The sequence below is a fragment of the Dysidea avara genome, chromosome 6 (assembly GCF_963678975.1).
Source record: "Dysidea avara chromosome 6, odDysAvar1.4, whole genome shotgun sequence".
NCBI classification, from domain to species: Eukaryota; Metazoa; Porifera; class Demospongiae; order Dictyoceratida; family Dysideidae; genus Dysidea; species Dysidea avara.
Window position 1 is genome coordinate 37,372,504 of NC_089277.1, and position 25,700 is coordinate 37,398,203.

Genomic DNA, 25,700 nt, shown 5'->3' on the forward strand with positions numbered 1-25,700 from the left:
GGCTTTGGAGGATATGCAGTGGAGCATTGTAGTCTAGTTGCCAATGGGCAGTGGTCTGCTGAAGAAGCAGCCCAGAGTTCCACATGGCGAGAGCTGTGTGCAGTAAATCTAGTTTTAAAGTCATTCCAAAAGAAACTTGCAAATGAGCGAGTCCGGTGGTTTACAGAAAACCAGAACGTAGTTCGAATTGTCCAACATGGCAGTCCCAAACATGCTTTGCAAGCTGAAGCTTTGGACATATTTTCTCTGTGTGTCAGTAATAAAATCACACTGGAGCCTGAATGGATTCTCAGAAGGCAGAATGAATTGGCTGATTATTTCAGCCGTATTGTAGACTTATGATGATTACATGCTTAACCCATCCATGTTTGCATGGCTATATGAGATTTGGTGTCCACACAGTGTCGATAGATTTGCTAGCCCAAAAAATGCTCAACTGCATGGAGAGATTTAACATGAACTTTTTGGCCCCAGGTTCTGAAGCTGTAGATGCATTTACTTGCAACTGGAGTACGCACAACAACTGGTTGTTTCCACCTGTCAATTTGATCCCTATGGTAATTGGACATACTCAAGCATCAGGAGCTAAAGGCATCCTCATTGTCCCCCAGTGGCTCTCTTCCCCGCTCTGGCCCATATTGTTTCCCAATGGCACCGAGCCAGCAGATTTTATTTTAGAATGCCTTGAATTACCCTGTGGTGATGGGCTAATTTTACCTGGAAGTTCGGGTGCAAGCCTATTCCATGGTTTGTCCAACACACCAGTCCTAGCTATCCAGTTCCAATGTGACATTGAGTAGATAAAATCTTTAGTAAAAGTTTTAAAAAAGAAATAGTGAATTAAAAAGTTTTTTAAAAAAAACAAAAAAAAAGTAATAATAAGCAGAAAGTCGTAAAATAAAAAATAAAATAAAAAAGTGGGCGATGACAATTTTGATTGTAAATCAGAGTTACAATGCCATGTTGGTCATAATCAATGTGTAGCTTGTGTTTCATGGTCACAGCTGAGAGGTGTAGTGCTGTGTTTGTCACAGTTCAGATGTACAGTGCTGTGTCAGTCACAGTTCAGAGTTGCAACACTGTGTTGGTCACAGTCCAGAAATACAACACTGTGTTGGTACTTCTGGACTGTGACTGACACAGCACAGTTCAGGGGTGCAATACTGTGTTGGTCACAGTTCATTTGCAATACTGTATTAGTCACAGTTCAATGGATTACTATGATGTGTTTGTCATAAATCAGAGGTACAATGCTGTGTTGGTCACAGTTCATTGGTTTATTTGCAGTGCTGTGTTGGTCACGGTTCATAGCTACAGTGTTGTGTTGGTCACAGCTTAAACTCAAATCAGTGTTGAGATCTGGGGAAAGGCAAAGGTTCGCAGGGGTGTGGCAGACTAGATAACTGTTTTCTTCTCAAGACAATGTGTGCATGACATTTTGTTCTGTAGGTATATTAACACACGGGTGCTTTAAGTTGATCAATGAAATAGAAGACCCAGAGTTAAAATACCTTGCTACAGTAGCAGGTTGCCAGATACAGTGTTGCATAGTCGGGCTGATAGCACTGTTAAAAAATGCATTGGTGCATTCAAAAGATGGAAGAGATGGGTACAGGCTCACAAGTTGCAACCAATCCCAGCTAGGCCACATGAGTTTTTATCTTGTACTTGCAATACATTAGATAGCAGTCAGCTTCCAAATCAGCTGCCTAAGAAGCCTGCAATGCAATGGCCTGGATCCACTCTACTTCTGGATTAGCCTCACCATCAGCCCATCCGTTGGTGAAAGCAATATTGGGTGGCTTGCAACGTACCCTAGCAAAGCCAGTGGTGAAGAAGGAGCCACTCACAATTGAAATGGTTGAGGCAATGTTAGCAGATGCAGATCAGCCGGGGTCACTTTCTGATATGAGGCTTGGGACCGCATGTTTACTGGGCTATGCTGCATTTCTACGGTTCAGTGAACTAGTGGAGCTACGGCCTTGTGATTTTTCAATCGTTGGAGATGTGATGACCATCCATATCCTCCGAAGTAAGAATGACCAATTGAGACAAGAGGATGAAGCGGTGCTTTCCAGAACCAGGTCAAAAACATGCCCAGTATCTAGGCTTGAAAGCTATACCTGCACAGAGTAGAGATGACATTGGGAGATGAGAGGTTTCTATTCCGGGCAATCCTAAAAACGAAGAATGGTGAAAGGCTTCAAAATTTAGAGAAAATAAGCTACAGTTGTTTACGCAGTCTGTTTCTCATAAAGGTAGTAGCTTTGAGTTTCCCAGCCCAGGAGCTTGGCCTGCACAGTATGAGGTCAGAGGGTGCCACTGCTGCGGCGAATGCTCAAGTCCCAGATCGGATTTTTAAGAGGCATGGGTGATGGAAAAGTGCAAATGCCAAGATGGTTACATGAAAGACAGCCTGGAAAGTCGCCTAGAAATGTCAAGGAATATTGGATTGTATCTTAAAAACTATCACAGCCTTCTTTGTGCCTCTATGTTAGCCAACCATTGTGGTGGCAATTGTGGTGGCACAGCCCCACAGAGAAATATGGCTGGGGAAGGGTAGTGGTGTATAAGGGGGTATGGTATGTGGTATGGGTATGATGTGGGAGGGAAATTCGGTTACTTAATTAACAGCGAGATTAGCTAGTCTCGTACCCAGACCGCTTTTTTTTTGTGTGTGTGTGTGGGGGCGGAGAAAAAAAGGTCGCCAATACCTTTTTTGTGCAGCCGGATCTACAACTTTTGGGGATCGTTGATTAGTGGTGATGAATAGTAAAGGCCTGTTAACGAAGCAACAATAGGAAATAAGGCGCGCGTTTGCTTGGCAAGGCTGCATCCTTGGGCACACGCGCCGTATTTCCTATTGTCGCTTCGTTAACAAGCCTTTGCTACTCATCACCACTAATCAACGATCCCCAAAAGTTGTAGATCCGGCTGCACAAAAAAGGTATTGGAGATCCACCAGACCCTTTTTTCTCCGCCCCCACACAAAAAGAAAAAAAAGCGGTATGGGCACGAGACTATCGATTAACAGTGTTCCATCGATAAAAGTGAGTTAAAGTGTATAGAAATATATCATAGATTAGCATTAGTCTTACCGTTTTCGAAGTGTTTGTGAAATTTGTAAACAGAGTGTACAAGCCATTGCTAAGTTATTCGAGACGATGAATAATACTGTGCACCACTGGCCAGCAAAATCGTTGCTACGATGCTCTGAGGAGTCTGGGATGGAAGCTAGTTGGCAGTTAAACATTCGTATCAGCTTTAAACAAGCCAATATAACACTAAGCGGAATAACAGAACTGTGATATCGCCTACAGAAGGTTAGTACAATTGCTAGACTAATTTTAATCTCAGGTTTATTGCTATGAAGCTATCATGTGCCAAAAGCAAAACCAGTCAGGATTCTGCTAGCTCTAATAATGTCTCCTTTTCTAAAAGTTATATTTTCTAGCATTTTTATTCTGTTCTGAAAGCGTTGTCTTAGCCATTTATTGCACGGAACGACAACAGAACGGAAATTTTTTTTTGTCCACTACTGTATGTCAAAAATATTGCTGTATTCTAACCAAATGATGGTAAGTGCTGTTAACAAAATAGTCCTTACACTGAGGTTTATAGGTAAGGGAGCGACCAGGCTTGGGTCAAGTACGTTTCAAAATACTTAAGTACAAGTATGAGTACTTTGAAACCTTCACAAGTACAAGTACGTACAGCATCTTATCTACAAGAAGTACTTAAGTACAATACAAGTACTTAAGTACAAGTATAAGTACATTTGACAGTTGAAGCTATGTTGTATATACGTACTATTACGTAGTAAAACCTTCATTGTGATGTGTGTGCATGATTGCATCTGATAAACATTAACTGTTCAAATCTTTTATCAGTGAGCCAACATCTCTCTGGAGTAAATGGCAGCAATGCTAAATAACCACTCTACAGGAGCTGAGGATGATGGTACTCCAAGAACATCTTTGGCTAGCATTGCTAAAAATGGATACTTCTTCTGATTTTCCCTCCAATGCTTAGCTGGATTATAGACCCTGCTGGAGCAGTAATTTGTTGTGACCCCAGTAGACCCTGTTATTTCTTTACCACAGTACTTGCATTTTGGCTTGAAATCGCCATCTGGTAATACTTCTGGAACTTCATCATAATGCTGAAGTACAGCGGGAGTCTTCCATTTCTTTACTTTCTTGGCTGCAATTCCTGCCATAGCTCATTAAAAACTAAACCACTCTGACTGCTGAGAGACTGAGGCTGAACATTTATAGGGATGCAAACTACTGAGTCAGTTTCACAAAATGCAATGATGGCAATATACACATTCTCTATACTAATTAAGCTGCTACCAAGAGTTCATAATATTATAATATTATGAACTCTTACTGCTACATTTTATATGGTGACCTGTTGAAAACCTGCATGTGTCAAGTCATGTGTGTACTTCAAGTTAGAGTTAAAGCACCGCCACACGTGTGTACGGAAAATACAGTACGAGGGGTTGTGTCGAGAGGCTAATACAGCACGAGGCGAAGCCGAGTGCTGTATTTGCCTCGAGACACCCCCCGAGTACTGTATTTTTCGTACACACAAGCAAGGCGGTGCTTTAAGTATTATATTGTACTTCCTGTTCTGGTCTGGCTCAGAGCGATTTTCTCTAATATTCGAGCTGAAGCAGTTAAGGGGTATGATTGATGAAGATCCTCATCTCTTCACTGCTGAGATCATCTTAAACCTGTTGTTGTCTTATAGAGACATCCAGGTATAGTGTATGTGTGCTTGTGCACGTGTGCGTGTGGCTGGGTGGGTTGGTGTGTTTGTGTAGTAATCATTGTGTAAGCATGCTATGCCTAACAGTACACATGTGCTGGACCTGTTTCATGCCTCGCTAAAATTTAAAGGAGAAAGTGTAACATTGTAATCTTAAGGCATCAGAGCAATTATTATAGCATTTCGTTACCAAAATCTGATTATCGTCACCATCATCTGATTATACTGATATTACCAATAGTGTATGGTTCCATTATATCATGTAGAGACTATTTGATCATCATCATATGTACTTGTGTATTATGTACAGGACTATGAGTCAATGATAGAGTTAGTGGATAAGTTACCAAATCATGAACAGATGCAGAAACCTCCCATACAAATGTGGTATGCCTTCGCCCTCAACAGTTATGTAGATATTGTAGCACAACAGAAATGAGAACCTAAGGAGGTAACTTTGTCATAGGAGAGAGGAAGGAAATTTTGCATCTTTGTCTTCTTTTCCTTCACTCAAAATATAAATAATTATTTCGGGATGTAGCACTTGAAAAGCCACTGAACAATTTGGTATACTTGTGTGCTCTATTGGAATGATGTAATACTAGACTCTTATAGTACAGTCACAATGTTTTATAATAACATGTTTGTAAAGATGGTTTATCTATAGCCATCGGATGTGATTGTACCTCTCTATGTACCACATCTTACTGTCCTTCTCTCTCAACACCAACTGTACATAACTCCATTAATGTAGTTATGTAAATGTGTACTATATGTGTTATGATACAGAAATATATTACCAAATAAACTTGTTGTTGAAATGGTCATTGTCTTCTGTGTACACCATGAAAATCCATTACCCACAACTACAAGTGTATCATGCACACTCTCACTGTTGTAGATGTAACAATCCGGGAGACAAGGACCATGCCCTATCTGTGATGGAGGAACAGTTAAAACATCAGGAGAATCATGTATCAGACGTCTTGTGTTTGTGTGGTAGAATTTACAAGGACAAGTTTGTGGAGTCTGACTATATTGACAATGAGTGTAGGGACAAGGCTATACACTGGTAAGTATGTGAGTGTAGTACTAACCTTGTAGTGTACATGTGTACCTCAATACTGACCTCATATGAACATTAAGGTCAGTTATAGACTAAGGTTTAAAAGCTGGGTATAAAATATAAATCTCATTCTTATACGTATTTGACTGGGTCTGGGAAAACCAGTCTTATCACCCATGTCAGTAGTTTCGATTTTTCACCAAGAACACAAAGCTACATGAACAAACTATCTAATTTCACTACCAAAATCAACTAGACTTGAGTGGTCTGCTTTTGCTGGCTGCTTTTCCCAAGCCCAGTAGCAATCCGTACATGCAGTGTGGGGCCTTAATGGAGCTTTGGTTGTGGCTGTACAGCTCCGTGGTATTGAATAACGACGCTGCGGAGAATTTTCTTTCTTTTTAGCCAGTTTTGATACCTGAATGGTCCATAACTTGGTCTATTTCATCCCTACTCTTTCCTTATCAATTTTTAAACAGCCTCAATCTTCTCCTCCTCCAGGGCCCCCACCTGGAGCTTGCCTGTTACAATCAACCACGGTTTTAAAACTATCTAAAATGGCAGGAAACTTAGTTGGCTACACTCTGAAAGGTACAGTGTAAGAAATTGGTGTAAAACATGTGAAATTTTGGTACACACAACTTAAACAATTGGTGAGCTACAACACACTGAATGTTGAAAACCAGCATTTCTTGATACTTTTAAATAGGCGATAAGACCGATTTTCCCAGACTGGGTCTGAGAAAACCTGACACAATCGTGCAAGCCTAACGTTTACAGTGTAAAGCATATGTGGGTGAGGTTTTTTTTTTTATCATAAATTTTTGAACGCTTTGTTCTTAATGAAGAAAGGCGCTAACAATATAAACCTTGAGATATCATCTTATTCGCCTACTCAAAAGGAGTTCGAAAATTTTTGTTTCGTTGCAAGGATGCAGAAGTTATGGGAGGTTGTTTACGACACATCGAAGACTCAAAATGATAGTACACATTCAATCTTTCTTCACTAATTTTGCCTTTGTATGTAGTGAAGAAAGGTGATACAAGCATAAGCTTACCCATTAATCGATTCCCCTACTCATGACGAACACAATGGTACAAATTTCAACATGTGTCATTCTGCTAGTAAGTTACAATCATTGTAATGAGCACCTGTAATTTATTTTTCATATATGTACTTGCTGTACAAATCTGTAGTTGCTACTTTGTGAGGCTGTAACTCCCAAAGTCATTGCTATGTCAAGCTGAAACTTTACCATAGCATATAACACCAGTGGCCTCAGAGGTGGTGTTTGTAATGCCTCAGGATTAAACTATAACACCTTATCTGATTACATAAAAGGCTTTCCCTTTAGTTCTCTAATACTTCCTGTCATATTATTATACTATAATACATACACTTGTTGTTCACCTCACAGGAATGACCCTGAACACTCTGATTGGTCGTAAAGGAGACCTGGAGTCCCAACAAGACTACTGGATAGTAGCCACATTCTTTGAGATCAGTGTACTAGCTGAGAACTATACTAAGACCAACCAAGCTGCTCTGTGTATGTTCAAGTTGAAACTCCAGAATGGTCAGTGTAAATAATGTACAGGGAGTGTGTGACTGTCTTGCACAGAATATTTTCTTATAGAGCGTTTTCATTTCCATGGTAACGAATGATGACGTATAGGGCACACCCACGGTCGCCATATTGTTGAACCAGAACTGGATCGTGATTACGGATATGGCGGCTGATGAATTGCCATTAAGTGACTGCTCGGGAGTTGTCTATCAGTAATAAGAGGAGGTACCTCAAGGAGCTATCTGGAATTCAAGACCCGAATTTGATTCCACTCTCTGAATTGATGAAAGGCATTTTTCCACCGGTCACGAACACAGATATCTTCAACTACTTGGTCCTGGGACCCAGCTTTTGTACTTCACAACGGTTTAAAGCTCATAAAAGTCTTGATGTGTACAAGTACTTATTCGTGAACTACCTGGGTTCAAAACGATTTGACAAAAAGTTTGCTGCAGTAGCAAAGGTAAATTTTAGCTACACGTGCAATCACTTCACTTATATGTACTATAGTTAAGACACTCCCAGCGTGCTAATGATCCACCAGTGAACACTTGGGTGACATGTGAGCATGATGGCACAGTTGAGGCAGGTCACTGCACCTGTATGGCAGGCCTTGGTGAAGTTTGTTCCCATGTTGCAGCTATTTTATTTTATCTTGAATCGGCATCACGGGTTTCCACAACTTGTACACAGATAGGTTGTGTGTGGAAGGAGCTGCGCTTAGTGGAAATGATACCTTATACTCGAATAATGGACATAACATTTACGAAGCCTAAAGGTTCTATTAGCTGCAACAGGAAAAGGGGAGCACATTTATACAATGACTCATTGCCTGATTTGACGAATTTGTTATCCAGAGATAAATAATTTCTCCTCTAAGGCTACTAAGTGGGGGTGTGAACACAAGACCTCAGCAAGGTCAGCATATGTAGACATCATGAAAGATGTTCACTCTGGCTTTGTTTACAAGGAAAGTGGGCTTATTATTAGCATCACATATCCCTTCATTGGGGTTATTCCGGATGGTAATATCCAGTGTGAATGCTGCACTGGAATAAGAGTACTGGAAGTCAAGTGCCCTTATTGCGTTCGTGATGTTGAACCATCATCAGCTCCCTACATTCAAGATGATGGTAACCTTTTGAAAACACACATGTACTACTATCAAGTACAGACTCAGCTCTTTGTGTGTTCTGCTGATTTTGTAGTTGCAACTTTTCGTGATGGTAATGCAAGCATCTCAATCCAGAGAATATTTCAAGATGAACACCTGATCAAAGACATAGTTGACAAAAGTTCTCATTTTTTTGAATTATGTATTCTTCCAGAACTGCTGGCAAAATGGAATTCTCAAGAACAAGTTATACCAGCACAGACTGCAGCAGCTTCAGCTGTTAGTGATACTTACACTTACTGCAAGGAAGACAAGGGTGGTGAGATGGTTGGATGTGACCATGATGATTGTGAGAATAGTCAATGGTTCCACCTCTCATGCCTTAATCTTGAAGAATCCTCCACGTGCCAACAAGTGGTATTGTGCAAACTGTCGTAAGTTGCTTCAATTTACACAGAAGAAGCAAAAGAAATAATGTTATTATATTAATGTACAGTTACAGTATTTGTCATGTAATGAAATTAATTATTAGGAACTACAGATTTACTACATAAATTATTTAATGCCGAACAAATAATTATAATTTTGTCTGTAGTAGCTTTTTCTCCATCTGCCTTAGGTTTCACAAAGTCTATGGAGATACAACTCATCAAAATAGAGTATCTCTGCCTCGTAGCACCTATCACTCTCTCAATGTGTATACAGACATTTGCCAGTTGGTGAGTTTTCTCAAGATCTTGTGGAGGCAACTGCACACATCTACGTGTGAATGCGGGTATTTGTAAAGTTGCCTGCATTCTGGCAACATCCTCATCAATGTCAAAACTGCGGTCAGCAAGGCCAATGTCTCCCAGCAATAATTTTGAAAGAAAGCCACAGTTGACAGTCAAGTGTTTATCACTTAACTCTTCCTCCCCAGGTACATGAAACAAAGGTAGTTACTCCTTGTGGACACATTGAGATGAACACTTTAGCAGTGTTAGCATATTTATATTGCTACCATGTTGCTGACTAAGCTACTAAATGAGATGGTGTTTCAATCTTTATCTCATAACAGTCCACAATTGCCACTACCTTAGTTCCACAGCAGGCACGAAAGCAGTTTGGCATAGTTTTCCACAGCTGCTCCTTCTCTGGCCATTTTATAAGCCACTGCAAACGTACCATCATAACCTCTAGTGTTGCATGGAATGAACGTGACACAGTAGCTAGTGATACATTCAATCTATATGCTAGGTCTTGCAGTCCCAGATTAAGCCTCAACTTTAAAAGAACTATGAGGAATGAACGCCAGTAGAATGCTCGTTTCTCTCCATTACAAAAGGGCTTCATCACAAACTCAAATGTTGACAGCAGCAGTGCGCACTTGGTCAGCCCAGTGTAGTAATGTACCTTGGAATCATCTGACAAAAAAACCTTCTCATTGAAAAAATTCTAGTCATCTGTCTGAACCCCAACATCACAAGTCTGAGGTGGAGTTGTTTGCACCATTTTACTGTGACATAACACTCCTTGATCAGTTTGAGTACCATGATGGCATCATTAACAAACACACAGCCAGTATCTTCCTCTGATACTTGTGCACATTTGTAGCACTTACCGCTTTCAAAATGATTACTGCAAACATAAACATTTTCTAAACATGGCAAATCGTCTCTAGAGATGACTGATAACCAAACTCTTCTCCTTTCCGTCGTTATTTCCACCATTTGAGGTCCTTGGTGCTTGATTATGGTTGGTAGCTTGTGAAACGAGCAATTGTTCCTTCCATGCTTGCTACTGTCACTAGAACAGCCAACAATAGCACAGTTAACCATTGTATTCACAATACAAACGCTGTAAAAACAACAATCACTACCGCAACGTGGTTCAACAATATGGCGACCGTAGGTGTGCCCTTTACGTCATTATTCGTTACCATGGAAATGAAAACTCTTCTACTACTAGGGCTGGAGCAAGCAATAAACTCTTGATACCTCATCACCTTAACAACACAGCTCGACATTCTTATTTCCATCGGTTACCATCTTTGTGGAATGCCATGCCAATAATGGATATAAACACATCATATTTTACTCTCAAATCTAAGCTTAAATCATTCTTATGGAATCACTTTCTAATGAATTTTGACGAGAGCAACAACTGTACCTTTCACTTCCTTTGTCCTTGCAGAACCTGTCATCAATCCAGACCTCCAGTCACAAACTTCAAACATTTATAATTAATCAACATAACATTGTATAATTGTAGATAATTTTGTACTTAGGCAGGCTGATGGTGCAAGTTACCATCAGACCTTTGGTGTCACTTTTCACCATAAAGCATTAAATAAAATAAAATAAAAAAACGCTCTATACATTGTTAATATACCCCTGTCTCTTACTCTGTACATGTTTCTAATGCTGTTAAACTCCACCTCCCCTCTACACACTTATTTCTCAGTAATATGGCTATCACCAACAAAGCAAAACATTTATTGCTGTCAAGAGACCAGGAGCTGCGTTGCTACAATACCTCTTTGGTGGCCAGTTTACCTACAAACCTATTACGTAGTTATTTATTTATTTATTTATTATTAATACTGTGCAGACCTCCATTAGGGAGTATAAAGCACAGATACATGCAAGAAAACAAAATGTACAACATTTTAGACTATATAGCTGGATTAATACAAAAATAGTCTACAATCCTTTTCTGAAAGTCATCTACATTGGTTGCTTCAATTGCAGTAGCTGGGAGGCTGTTCCATATTTTGATAGTGGCAGGGGAAAAAGAGTGCAAATAAATGTTTAAGTGGGCTGATACCTGTCTGAATCTGTAAGAGTGCCCTCTTGTACATGTGGTTATTGGCATAGGAAGGTGGTAACTGGAAATGGATGTTTCATTATGTAATATTTTAAAAAGCATGATAACCCGTGAGATTTCTCGCCTACACTCCAAAGATGTCCATCCAAGTGAGTTTAACATCCCTGTGACACTAGACATAAAACCATAATCACCAGTCACAAATCTTGCGGCTCTACGCTGCACCGACTCAACTAAGTTTATGTTTTTATTTGTAAAAGGTGACCACACAACACTAGAATATTCAACAACTGGTCTCACCATAGATATATAACAGGCTTCTTTCACCCTAGCTGGGCAAGAACTAATGTTTCTTTGTAAAAAACCCCTAACTTGGTTTGCTTTATTAACAATTTTCTTAATATGTTCATTAAATGTTAAATGCTCATCCAGAATAACTCCCAAATACTTTGCATTAGGCACTGATCTCACCTCCTCACCATCCATATGATAACAATACCTTGAGGGGTTTTGTTTGTTTGTAATGCGCAGTAGCTCACATTTGGATAAATTAAACGTCATTTGCCATGTTTTTGCCCATTGTGTTAGTGAATGCAGGTCTTGTTGTAAAATATCATGATCTGCAGCAGAATGTATTGCTCGATAGAGTAACACGTCATCAGCATAAAGCCTAACAGATGATTTAACATTACCGGGTAGATCGTTGATATAGCAGAGGAATAATAATGGCCCTAAGACCGTCCCCTGAGGGACTCCAGACATCACATTACTAGGGCTACTGCTATATCCATTTATAATCACTTGTTGAGTTCTATTTGTCAGAAAATTCTGAATCCAATTGAGGGTATTGTTACGAATCCCATAATGTGATAACTTATGACACAGACGTTGGTGTGGAACTTTATCGAACGCTTTCTTAAAATCTAGGAACAGCACATCAGTTTGCAAGCCTGAATTCAGATTCTGTAGAAAGTCATCCACAGTTGATAGAAGTTGGGTTTCACAAGAGTGACCCTTTCTAAAACCACTCTGATTATTGCATAAGATATTATTATCCTCCAGGTGTTTATAAATGTTAGAACTAATAATATGCTCGAACACTTTACAGCATATGCATGTTAGGGAAACCGGCCGATAATTCAATGGGCAAGACCTATCGTCTTTCTTATATATTGGAACCACATTTGCATTCTTCCAATCATGAGGTAATTGACCTTGTTCCAATGATGCCTTGTAAATCACAGATAAGATGGGTCCAAACTCAAAAGCAAGTTCCTTTAGAAGTCTAGTTGGAACCTTATCAGGGCCAGGAGCTTTAGATGTATCAAGATTCTCTAAAAGATGAATAATGCCCTCTGTACTGATGTCTATGGGAGGCATTTCTGGGTATGGTGTGCCATCTAGAACAGGCACCGTTGATGTGTCCTCACTTGTGAAGACCGTGGTAAAAACCTCATTGATTAAATCTGCCTTGCCTTGTGGGTCACTAAAAACAATTCCATCATCCTGTAGAGTTGCCACACCACAGTGATCATTCCTTTGTGATTTGATAAACGACCACAATTTCTTTGAAACTGATCTTCCTTGTCCGGCCAGATTATAAATATAATTATTATATGCTCTTCGACATTGCTGTTGTGACTCCTTTTTAATTAGGTTATACTGTAACCAATCTAATGACAAACCAGATTGGCGAGCACGCTTGTACAATCGATGTTTACGACGAGATAAAGATCTGATATGACGATTAATCCACGGTTTCTTGGCACTAGATGTTATTTGTTTAGTTGGAATTGTGCTAAGGCACTTATGACATACATTCTTAAACTCTTCCCATAAACTATTGATTGGAGTAGATGGAGAATAATAATCAGTAAGAAAAATGGAGCATAAATTCTCTGTCATCTGATGGAGTTGTGACATGTCCACTCTTGACCACTGATATATGTTACGTTTAACTGGAGGACCTGTCTGAGCAGAGGTCAAGGATTGTTTTCCTTATGGGCAAACAATTGTATTTTGTTGTACTCTGCTGTGGACGTTTTCCAACTCACTAAATCTCTGGGAAGTAGGGAGCTAAATTCCAACTCATGCAGTGGTGGTTTGATGTCTAGCTACTTTATAAAGGGCCTACTTTATTCCACGAACTGGACTGGACTGTGCTAGACTGGACTTGCGGACTGAGCTGGAAACAGCTTTTAAACAATAGTTCAGGAATTATCCATCTCTTGCAACAATGGAGACACCACTATCGAGCTACAACTGTGCTGCTGCTGGCTCTTCTTTGCAAGTCATGACACTAGCTCATGCACTAATTAATTAGAATACACTTACGATACATGTGTACTAGCAGTGATACAGCATGATAGAGGCTATTCTTGTAATGTAGATGTTTTCCTTTGTTGCTTTAGCACTAGTGTTACAGTTCTAGAGATGAGCCAGTAATTACTCTTAGCGGGTAGCTAGGTGGCACCACCAGGCAAGGTGATGGGGCTATGCAAATAATCTGGCTCATCATTACAACCCTAACGCTAGTGTTAAGTACTAAAGCAACAAAGGAAAATATGTACGCTACAACGATAGCCTCTGTCACGCTTTATCACTGCGAATACACGTCTTTCGTAAGTGTATTCTAATTGATTAGTGCACGCGCTAGTGTCATGACTTGTAAGGAAGAGCCAGTAGCAGCACAGTTGTAGTTCGATAGTGGTGTCTCCAGTGTTGCAAGAGATGGATAATTCCTGGATTATTGTTTAAAAGCTGTTTCCAGCTAGCTCAGTCCGCGAGTCCAGTCCAGTCCGTGGAATAAAGTGGGCCTTTATAAAGAGTACCTACAGTATACAGGTTTGTACTGTTCTAAACATGTACTTTACAGGTACTTGAAGTCAACAGTTAACAACATTCAGTTGATCAGTAAGTTCCGTGTTACTAGTGAAGAAGAAGTGGTTAGTATGGAGAAGAGATTGTTTGGCTTCTGGATGGAGTTCTTCATTGAAGCCATCAAACAGGAGTCATCTGGAACACAGTTCCCTGTATGTGTGTCTGTCCATATGTCTGCTTGTATTGTGTGTCTGTATGTGTGTTTGTCCACATTGTTTGTATGCATTTCCGTGGTGTGCATGTGTGGCTGTTACGTATGTCAGTTGCCATCTGCATTTAATAGCTACTTCTGATTCACCCTCAGTGCATCACTTCATAAGTGACAAGTTTGAAGCTTGTACATGTCCTTCTGGAAGGGTCTTCTCCTTATCCTTAAACCATGACCATGTATTGTGTTTTTGCTGTACTGTATTCATCTATAATATTCAGTGTTGACTATCTTCACACTACACATTCTTCAGGTGTTGCTATTGGAGCCAGATAAACAATATCAACCATCCTACATCAGTATCCATAGTGCTGACTACTTCACTGATGCTGTAAGTAACCCAGTATGATACGTACATACATCACTGGTACAGCTCCTTCATATCAAAGTGTTTTTTGTGGCTTTGTAACTTCACTTGTGGCACTATGCCAGCTAGTATGACCACAAACAGATTAAATTATAGTTTAGAATGTGCTGTAGACGAGATGTGTATGTTTAGGGATAACACTACTAGTTATGCTACTGGTTTGTTCACATGTATGTCAATTACTCTAATAGTACAATCACATATAACTCAGTTATTCATTGTACTACTTGTAGAGAATAGATTTGTGGCACTATGCTCCACCTGAAGATAATAAGTCTGGTGCGATCCATGAGTGGAAGTTTCCCTTCAATAACCTGCAGAATATCAGGTCTGTCTGTCCGTCAGTGTGAGTGTACCTACTAGAAGTGTGCCAATAATCAGATCAGTTATAGGAGCATGGGTTCCCATAAATGTATATCAGTAGCTGCTGCTTGTTTTACACAAGTTGCTGATTCAGTACCAATATGCAATAACATGGCTGATATAGCCTTTATTGTAGCAACACTTGTTTGTTGATTAAAGTCCTCTACTGTCTGAATTTAGAGTGCAAATTGTTAGAGAAAACTTCTATGCTACCATATTGCATCAGCTTTGTTTATTGGCTTGGTAATATTATTTTATAAGTGTATCAGCTAACAGTCAGTCACATGTGACCGGATTTGCGAAAACCCGACAATCACGCAAGCCTAAATTTACAGTATAAAACATTGGAAACAATAAGTGAAATATTTGCGTGTTATTGAAAAAAAATGCATAAATTATTTTGAACACCTCTTTTTCTTAAGTGAAGGAAGGTACTAACAATAAAAACCTAGATATCATCTTATTTGCCTACTCAAGAGGAGTTGGAAACTGCTTGTTTCATTGCAGTAGACCCAAGGATAGGCAAGTTATGAGCATTTGTTTACATCACATCGAAATGATTGTATGTGATCGATTTTTCTTCACAAATTTCTTTGTATGTAGTGAAGAAAGGAGATAATAGAACAAACTTACCCAGTAATCGATTCCCCTATCCGTGGCAAACATGATGGTGAAAATTTCAGCCTAGTACTTTAATCCGTTCGTAGGTTACAACCATTTTAGTAAGCATCTGTAATTTACTTTCCCTATACTTGCTGTACAAATAGATTTTTCTGTTGTTGCTACTTTGTAGGGCTGTAACTCCGAAAGTTATTGGCATATAAGGCTGAATCTTTGCCAGAGGGACACTTGGCTAAGTAGATCATAAATATTTAATAAACAGGAATTCGAAAAATGCACTATTGTGTCGGGGTTTTTGCAGATCCAGTCACATATCGGTACACCTTTGATACCTACACATGTAGTCTGGCTGTTGAAGGGTTGGACCTTGAAGTAATTGGTATAGAAGAAAATTTGGTATCAAAAGAAGCAGAGTTTTTTTCAGAATGACATATTCAAAGTCCACCAAAAACCACTTTGGGGAAATTTTTTTATTCCTTATTAAAATTTTTACCACCAAAATTTTCAAGGACAATGTTATTCTGTATATTTCACAAACTGTAAAATGAATTACCATAAAACTATATATAATATTGTTTGCTATTGTCTAAGGAATTTGATTATGCAGTTTCTGTTTACACAACGGTAACCACAAGAGTCTTATAAAGCTATAACTAGTAAAAATCGGACTGTCAGTTTTGTGAGGACATTCTAACACTAGCAGACGGTGTCGTAATGTTCCTTACAATACAATAAACACTGCTAGTCTTCTTATAATTGAAGCAAAATACATTAAGGCTGGTTTTTAGGTGCTTTACAACTACGCATGCGCAAACACACACATGGCCTAAAAGCCTGCCTTATAGAAAAGTTGCACTACAATCTCATAACTTACCTCCTGCCTTTTGCTATCCTTCTCTTGTGTAGACTACATGGTTATCGTTTCAAAAATCTTTTTAGTATGCTAGAAACACACCATAGATGAACAGGTGATTACGTAATGTTATGCGAAATAGTGCGCGAAGGAATCATTTACCCATGTTCCCGTGCTTGTAGGGGCATACACTTTTCAGGATAGGTGCATTGGCTGGTTTAACATATGAAGAAAGTTATAGCATGTTTAAATCGGGTTTATAGCATCAGGGCAGAACGATCAAGCCGGCAAGATCTTGCTTGTATTAGCTATTTCAACTGCTTTGAGTCACAATGGCTGATTAAATGTTACACATGGTGTTGGGATATTCAGTTGTTCAGCTTGACTTTGGATGTACATCAATGTGGAATATAATGCAGTTATCATCAAGATGGGTTCAAATCAATAATGGGCAGTCAGATTTTCAAAAAGATCCCAGCATGGCAGTTAGAAAAGGCTGTCTGTCTACATAAAACCTGAACAATTTGTTCCAAGTATGACTGAATGTCCATCCACAGTGTGATATCTAAGAGTTGTTTAGGGAGCTCAGGGATTCTGGGGTGTTCGTCATCAGCAAGCTTATTTTGATGTTCATGTTTTTAATCCATTGGCCAACACAAATCGCTGCAATTCTCTTGCCAGTTGCTTTCGGTCTCATGATCGAGAAAAGCATAGGACTTACGAACAACATGTGCGTGAAATTGAAAGGGCATCATTCACACCTCTTGTGTTTTCAGCTTTGGGAGGAATGAGCAAGCCTGCAGAAACCACCTACAAAAGATTAGCCTCATTCCTTGCTACAAAGAAGAATCAACAATATAATTGATCACCTTTATTCGCTGCAGATTATCTTTTTCCCTTCTACGTTCGGCTATCATTTGTCTTCGTGGAAGTCGTTCTGCTGCTGGTCAGCCTCATAAAGATCTCACTGACTTTTCTCTTGCTGTGAGTGAGGGAAAGCTTCCTCTTTCTGACTGATGAACTATATGCTTTTTTGTGTGTGTGTGTGTGTGTTTGAATAATTTTAAATTTTAATCTCCCTGGAAAAAAAATATCTAAGAGTTGTTTTGTGAATATATATCTACATGTATGTAAACAGCTTTGTTGTACAATGAAGAGTACTAACGAATGAGCTTGCTAAGAGATGTTTGTCTGTGTCTGTGTCGTACACATGTGTGTGAAAGCCACAGTAGTACCTCTCAGTCATCAAAGGGTTGATTAATAACAGCAAATTACGTATAAGCACCGAATGCTACAGTACGTATTCAACAATTGTGACCTAATTTTAGAAAACCGTCGATATACGCACAAGAGTACTTTTGTAATAAAATGCATTCAAAAACAATGGGTAAAAAATGTTAGCTACAGAAAAAAAATATGCAAGTTTTATCACCTTGCTGGTTGGTGAACTGACACTCCAGTAAATAAATCCTGAGCATCATCGTGTTCCCCTATTCATAGGGAGTTCAAAAATCCTTGTTTCATCTTCATATACAGGTGGGTTTCTGAGTTACGGACATTTGTTTACATTGCAGTGACGAAAGAATTTACGACGATTTTTCTTCAATGAATTTGCCATCCTTCCGGATCACAGAAGAATATATTTGACAAAACCTATACCTTGGAGGATGCACAAATTCATGGCTAATACAATGAGCAAAGATTCAACTCCATACGCCTTTTATGTATGTGCCTGTAGATTATTTCTCAATGTCTTCTGTACATATTGATTCATTCACTCGTCCGGATGTCTACTGCTGTATTTCCCACACTGCTTATCTTATGAAGCTGAAACATAGCCAATCCATTCCTCTATCTCTGTAGACAACAAAGAACCAATAAAACGAATTTTGATAAATGTGCATATATCGACGGTTTTCTAAAATTAGGTCACAACTGACTATTATGCACACATAAGTGGTTGCACTGATGGTGAAAATTCAGTTTGAGACTTGCAATTTCCCTGTAGTACTGTTACTAAGAAATGTCCCAATTACAAAAAGGCTCATAGTTGCCATAATGCCAACTTGATTGGTGCTGTTCACATACGTATGTGCAAGGTGGCCTGCAGAAACTTTGACAGTTTCATTGAATTGATGTTTAGAAATTGTTTATACTTTCCCTTCTCTGTTGGTTTTGTACACACATGACTATCATGTAAATACATAACTCATATCATCTCCCCATACAGCATATATCAGAAAGATACTCGTAGTGTGTTCCTCTATGTGTTACATCATTTTGCTGAAGACTTTCAAGTGTTCTTCTCCTCCACCTTCTCAAGTCCAGAGGTGAGCTGTAAATCATGTAGTGGATTGTGGAAAGTTGTTAACAAATAAGTACATAATACTGTGTGAGAATTTTGTGTACAAAACAGAACACTCCCTCTTTAAAAGCCCTCAATATGTGGTGAGAAAACTGATCATAATCACGCTTCAGTAAATGGTTTCAAAGTTTTAACCTGAAATCAAAGGCAGCTACGTACAGTGAATGCTCTAACTAATTGATGCATCTTTGATGTACGTAAATCTCATACATGCTGGAAAAGCATCCCAATTCCCTGCATGTTACATGAAACATGACTAGTACAATAGACTAATAACATGCATGTTTAGGAGGTCATGCAAGTCATTGTAAATTGCATGTACCATATTTCAAGTAGGGTAATTCTGTGTCCCTAATTCTGTCATTACACATTTGATGATATCACAGGTTCTATGATCTGGTGTCCACTATGATGAGTGAAGGAGGGAAAGCCCCTATTGACTCAGTCACTCACCAGGAAGACTTACAAGTGAGACCCTTATGGGGGACTATAAGCACATCAACTTAAATTGTTGTATGCTTGTGAGTATTCATCCCATTTCGTTTGGGTTGAATACTCGCGAGTGAAATGGGTGTCACGCCCTTTAATTAGTAAGTTTTTTTTAATCCCTCCCACTAAAATGCTTACTAAAATGATAGCAGAAAAAATGTTTTCCCACAAAATGACATCAGTATAACTGATACCTCTACAGGGTGACTTGTTTCCAGCTGATCTCTCTACAGGGTGACTTGTTTCTAGCTGATCACTGGATGACTTGTTTCTAGCTGATCTCTCTACACGGTGACTTGTTTCTAGCTGAACTCTCTATAGGGATTTCTGTTTGTGATTGAACTCTCTACAGGATGGTTTCTTTGTAGCTGATCTCTGGATGAGTTGTTTCTAGCTGATCTCTCTACACGGTGACTTGTTTCTAGCTGAACTCTCTATAGGGTTATCTGTTTGTAATTGAACTCTCTACAGGACTTTCTCTATAGAGTTACAACATGTTTGTATAGCTGAACTCTTTACAGAGTGGTTTGTTTGATTGGTTGCTGAACTCTCCAGCTACATGGTGACTTGTTTGTACTACAGAGTGACTTGTTTGTAGCTGAACTCTCTGCAGAGTGACTTACTTGTAGCTGAACATTGCATAAAGTAACTTGTTTGTAGCTGATCTAGACGAACTCTCTACTGGGTAGCTTTTTTTGTAGCTGAACCCTTTACGCAGTGACTTGTTTGTAGCTGAATTCTCTACAAGGTGACTTGTTTATAGCTGAATTCTCTTCAGTACGACTTACAATGTGCTGAATCTCTACAGCAGCGTATTTGTAGCTGAACTCTCTACAGGGTGACTTGTTTGTAGCTGAATTGTCTATAAGATTAACTATTTGTGGCTGAACTCCCTACAGAATAACTTGCAATGTCATATAATTCTGTAATGGAGTAAGTTATAAACGTAGCTGAATGCTCTATTACGGTGACTGTTCTATTACAGTATCTCAATCTCGCATAAGCTACACGTAGTTGGCTTTGGAATCATAACTCAGTGGTTTGTAATCCGTTTCTTCTGTACTACTGCAAGGACGTTCTATGTTAATTATTCCAGCTACACACCGATTTTCAGCTCACTGCTCTAAGCGGTTTGCCTGGTAGGCATGAAAACTAATAGTTTTTATTCATAAAAATCAATCGTGTAATTGTGACACAGGTTGGGTTTTGTGTCATGTCTCGATGGCCTTTAACTGGATTCCTTTCAAACCACAAAAAGGCACTCCTACGATAGTTATTCCATCTACATAGCAATTTTCAGCTCATTCCTTCAAGCGGTTTACTCTGTGGGCGTGACAGACCTTCGGCCTTATTTTATGCGAATAATTGGTCATAACTCCATGAATGTGCATCAGATTCCTACCAAACTTGGTACTGAGATTTGCCTTAATGAGCCCTTTAAGTGTGCCAAATTTCAGCCCGATTGGAGCATGCAGTCGTTTTTTTACAGCAGATTTTGTAAAGTGTGCGAAAAGAAGTAGATCAAGAAAAAACAAAGAACAAAACTCTAACTTTGGCCGCTCATATCTCGGAAATGGATGGAGCGATTTTCTTCAAATTTGGAATGTAGACTCCCCTACCTAGCCGGCACTTCTGTAGCAACTTTGGTTTCAATCGGATAAGGAATCACAGAGCTACAAAGGTATGAAAATCGCGTTTACTTTCTTCCTGTTAATATACTCATGGTGTGGCGCGCCGGCTTCTTGGGCCGCACGACACACTACCATGTGTCTTGATCCCTTTAGATCAGCAGCACAGTATACCCTTTCATTAAGATTGGCAGGATAATCTCTTTGTATGCTAAACTTCAGCCCCAGTTTGTTAGGACTGTCAGAATAAACTGCTGGGATCTGGTCATACCAGCTACAGCGTCATATAACTTTGCTATTGGGAGTGGGCCTTTTGAAATAGCAAGGACTTGGCTACACTTATCACTGATAATAATATATTATAGCCTTGGTAAGTTGGTCGGTGTTGTGAGCTTTCTTTGTAGCTACCCATTCCTTGATTGGATTTTAGATTTTTTCATCTGACCTCATTTGATAATACTACAATATGTGCAGCTATATAGTACGTAGTATACAGTCATCTGGTGATAATGTCAGTATCTTTGATGAACTTTGAAACTATTATAGGGCTAGGACTTTGACGATAAAGAGACCAGAGGAGCAGAATGGTTGAAGATGACAAAGGTAGGTTTTACAGGTTTTTACTAAATTTGTTGGTACACTGGAATTGTATGCAGGATTTAGGAAATGCTTTTATTGTATGCTAGGCCAGGAGTGTTCTTCCATTTCCAGTTTGGAATGTAGTTGGGACTGTTGTGATAATTTTTGTTTCAATCCACAAAATTAATGTAGCTACAGTATCTTCGCATAATTTTTGTAGTTGTTAAATTGCTATACCTTGTTACTGCAGTTTTCCAAGTTCTAGCAATGCAAAGCATCATGTGCTAATATTGTGTCAGTATGCACAGTTCTTTAAATGTACATAACTACACCTGTAATGTATGCATAGGCATGCCTAAAGTCCTGTGAATCAGTAGTCATCACTGAAAATCCGCTGTTGAACAACTGCACACGCACATGCAGTGCTCCCAATAATGGTCGGACAAATTAGCCAATGTCTGACCATAATTGTATTTGGCAGGACATAATGTCATATCAAAGGAGCCCCAAAAGCCCAGGGTGTGCATATTTGGTTTACTTTTTACTTTACTACTAATAGCTGTCTCTTGGTTGCTAGGAGATTAAACATTCAAGCCACCCAAGAGAGTGACCACTAATGTACCAATGCCAGCCCTTCTGCTGTACAGAAACCTCACAAAATCACTTGTAATAGTGTCTCAGCACATAAAAGCATGTCTATCCTCAGCACAACAAAGGGAATGCCTACAGCCAGAGTACCTTACATTAGAGAATGCTTACTACAGGCTGCAGTGTTATAGGTCACTTGTGTCCATGCAAAGTATAAATTTGTCTGGAAAAGTTTGGAACATTTTGTCCTGGTGCTTAAGAATTCTTATCGGGAGCACTGCACATGCTTGTACAATGCATGACACTTTACATTGCAAGAACTTGGAAAACCGTGATAATTGTAAATTGTTGGATCACTGTTGTTTCCACAAAGGACATGGAACTTTGAAGTTTCACCTCCAGCTAACTCGGAGGGGGGTTTAACCGGACCGGACTAGTCTGGCGTAGCCGACCCGCGCGCGTAGCGCGAGGGTCTGGTGACAGCCGCATTCAGTACCTGTGCCAGCCTTACGGAAAATTGGTGCGTCCAATCAGATCGCTTAGCGACCAATTAACAACATTCTATGACGTGATTTCCAATTTAGGCCACTATGACTTCCGTTTGTACAGATCGGCTACTGCTGAATCTGCAGCATTATCACTAGGGTATTCTTCCTGAAACCAGAACAAAGAGACGTTATAATGGAATTCGTTTTGGGGAGTGATGTATTCGCTATTCTTCCCACAGGCTACGGGAAAAGTTTGTACTATGCTTGTCTTCCCCGAGTGTATAACTGCTTGTTAGATGCGACTTCTTTTTTAGTTGTTGTTGCAACTCCACTGACAATGAAAGATCGGGTTAATTAATTAAAAAGAATATTGTACACGTGATTCGCGAGCATTTTCAAATTATAATTGCATTCCATCTGCACAGGTATTGAATGCGGCTGTCACCAGACTAGGACCAGACCGGACCGGGGCCAATCTTACAGCAGTGTTGTGTCATGGGTTAACTGCTGACCTGGGCCAATCTTACAGCAGTGTTGTGTCATGGATTAGATGTTCCACCAGCTTTTCTTTGCTCAGGTCAGCAGTGACCTGCTTGCGTGGAGCAAGGTCACACCGTGGCAGCCCTGTGACCATTGGAGCACTTGACCTTGCTATTTCGGAAGGCCAAGTGTTGCCATCTCATTGATTTTTTTGAGTTTACAGTCTTTTTGTCCAGCACTTTTACCATCTGGTGCTGGGGGTGGTGGCAAGGGGTGCAGGCACCCCGGGAAAAAAAAAAACAAAAAAAAACCAGACCGGACCGGACCAGGTCAACTTCTTCAAGTAAGCCAATTCACACAATAGCTGTAACATACAATTCACGCAATAGCTAGCTAGCTATAAAATACACTCTTCACCTTGTAGCCACTCTGCCCAAGAACATAATTAGCTAGCTACGATGGCTCAGACTGCAACAGCGATCGCGCACGAAACTTCATCCACGATAAAACAACCTAACTAAGCTATTAAAATACTTTCTACTACATTTCACTACACAATCGCTACAAAGTTACACTGAAGCCCTTTCTCTTGTACTCAACTGTTATGGTTATACACACTAGTGACCGCCTGGATTTATTAGAATCGTGATATACAAAGTGAAAGGAACTAAGATAACAGCAAACCTCTGAATTTAGTTCGGTAGTGATGAATGAGTAATGGAGTATTTGCTGCATGTCAAGGTAAGCTTTAAATAGAACAAAACCTTACTACTCCAGAAATCTCTATAAAGCTACCCTGCATGGGCACTAGCTTACCTTTCTTAGTTTAACCAGTCATCCATGACCATTCCTTTACATCATAAATTCGAAGGTTTGCTGTTATCTTAGTTCCTTTCACTTTGTATATCACGATTCTAATAAATTCGGGCGGTCACTAGTGTGTGTAACAGTTGAGTACAGCAAAAAGAGCTTTGTAGCGATTGTGTAGTGAAATGTAGTAGAAAGTAGCTTAGTTAGGTTGTTTTATCGTGGATGAAGTTTCGTGCGCGATCGCTGTTGCAGTCTGAGCCATCGTAGCTAGCTAATTATTTTCTTGGCAGAGTGGCTACAAGGTGAAGAGTGTATGTTATAGCTAGCTATTGTGTGAATTGTATGTTATAGCTATTGTGTGAATTGGCTTACTTGAAGAAGTTGACCCGGTCCGGTCCGGGTTTTCTAAACCCCTAACTCGGAGTAGTGGCAGCAATATTCTGGTACAAGGAGTCCCTACCTAATGACTGGTTTTGATTTAAAATGTGTTAAAATACTATTGTGAACAATTACTGTATATGTGAACAGCAACCAGAGTGCACAACATTTTAAAGCAAAATTATCAAGTTTAGGCTTTTGTCTAGCTAATTAAATTAATTAGTGAAAAACTACTATGGCTAAAAACAAATTTGTACCACACGTCAAAACCACCTTGCTATTATTCACCATGTCTGTTCAATGCTTTGTAACTCGTTGCCAACTTATTGCAGCTGCCAGATTAGGTTACTGAATGCAAAAAAGTGTTGTGTCTGGAAGTTGTAAGCGCTTGTAGTGAGATGGTGTTTTACCCGAAGAAGCACTGGTGTCTTTGCGGAAAAAGTAGCCGTGCAACTAAATACGTGTAAACGGTTGTGTTTCAACTGGTATTGTGTAGTTGGTTTTGCCCATTTTGTAAAATGTAGTCAGACACGATATAAGGCCATGTGGGTTTTATTGGGATAACCAGTGGTGACTATTATATTAGAGTAATTTACATTAGCTGCTTTTATTATGCAATGTGATGTCATACAGGTTTTATGATTTGGTGTCCACCGTGATGGAGGGAAAACCCTATTGACTCAATCACTCACCAGGAAGACTTACAAGTGAGACCCTCTTGTCTGACTAAGAGGGATTTAACCATTGATGGAGGAGGGACAACATTGTCTACTTATTTCCATTTGCCTTCATACAGTTGTAGTGACAAGTTGGTGCTGTGCTACTTTTATAAACCAGGTGCCATGCAGCTAGCTGTGTATAGCTGGAATTGATCAATGTATAAACATTATCAACTATGATATTTAACAATAGATTTTTGTTTTGTAATGATGCATACAAAATTGTCTAAATTAATCAAGATTTCATAACTAGTAAATTATCTTGTAATTCTCTAATTATATCACAGACCTAGCCCCCCTTCAATTTGAAGAGATACACTTTTCCTGGTAGCTTACAACACCTGCTACAATTTTTTGCTATACCTGAGGAGCCGAATAGGAAGAGCTCATGAGTTGCAACACCCATATTTCAAACTAGTGGAAAGAAACACAAAAGCATATACAATACTTACAGGTGTATGCTGAAGTTTAATACCTGCTTCGTTTAATTCTCGTATGCTGGTTGCTTATACAATTCCTGTAAATGGATTTTCCACCTAAGTAAGTGTGAACAAA

At 39.4% G+C, this 25,700-nt stretch overlaps 2 protein-coding genes across 2 annotated transcripts; both read left to right on the plus strand.

The window, feature by feature from the left end:
• Positions 1-1,728: 1,728 nt before the first annotated feature.
• On the plus strand, positions 1,729-7,291 carry LOC136259458 (mitogen-activated protein kinase kinase kinase 5-like). The gene is made up of 5 exons (XM_066052942.1): positions 1,729-2,032; positions 4,653-4,768; positions 5,087-5,182; positions 5,676-5,848; positions 7,261-7,291. The coding sequence occupies exons 1-5, from the start codon at positions 1,729-1,731 to the stop codon at positions 7,289-7,291; spliced, it is 720 nt and encodes a 239-aa protein (XP_065909014.1).
• An 81-nt stretch (positions 7,292-7,372) lies between these two features.
• Positions 7,373-25,402, plus strand: LOC136257641 (mitogen-activated protein kinase kinase kinase 5-like). The gene is made up of 9 exons (XM_066050892.1): positions 7,373-7,392; positions 14,205-14,361; positions 14,671-14,748; positions 15,018-15,112; positions 18,852-18,951; positions 19,373-19,454; positions 21,260-21,473; positions 21,650-21,706; positions 25,060-25,402. The coding sequence occupies exons 2-6, from the start codon at positions 14,281-14,283 to the stop codon at positions 19,379-19,381; spliced, it is 363 nt and encodes a 120-aa protein (XP_065906964.1). The 5' UTR covers positions 7,373-7,392; positions 14,205-14,280; the 3' UTR covers positions 19,382-19,454; positions 21,260-21,473; positions 21,650-21,706; positions 25,060-25,402.
• The last annotated feature ends 298 nt before the right edge of the window (positions 25,403-25,700 follow it).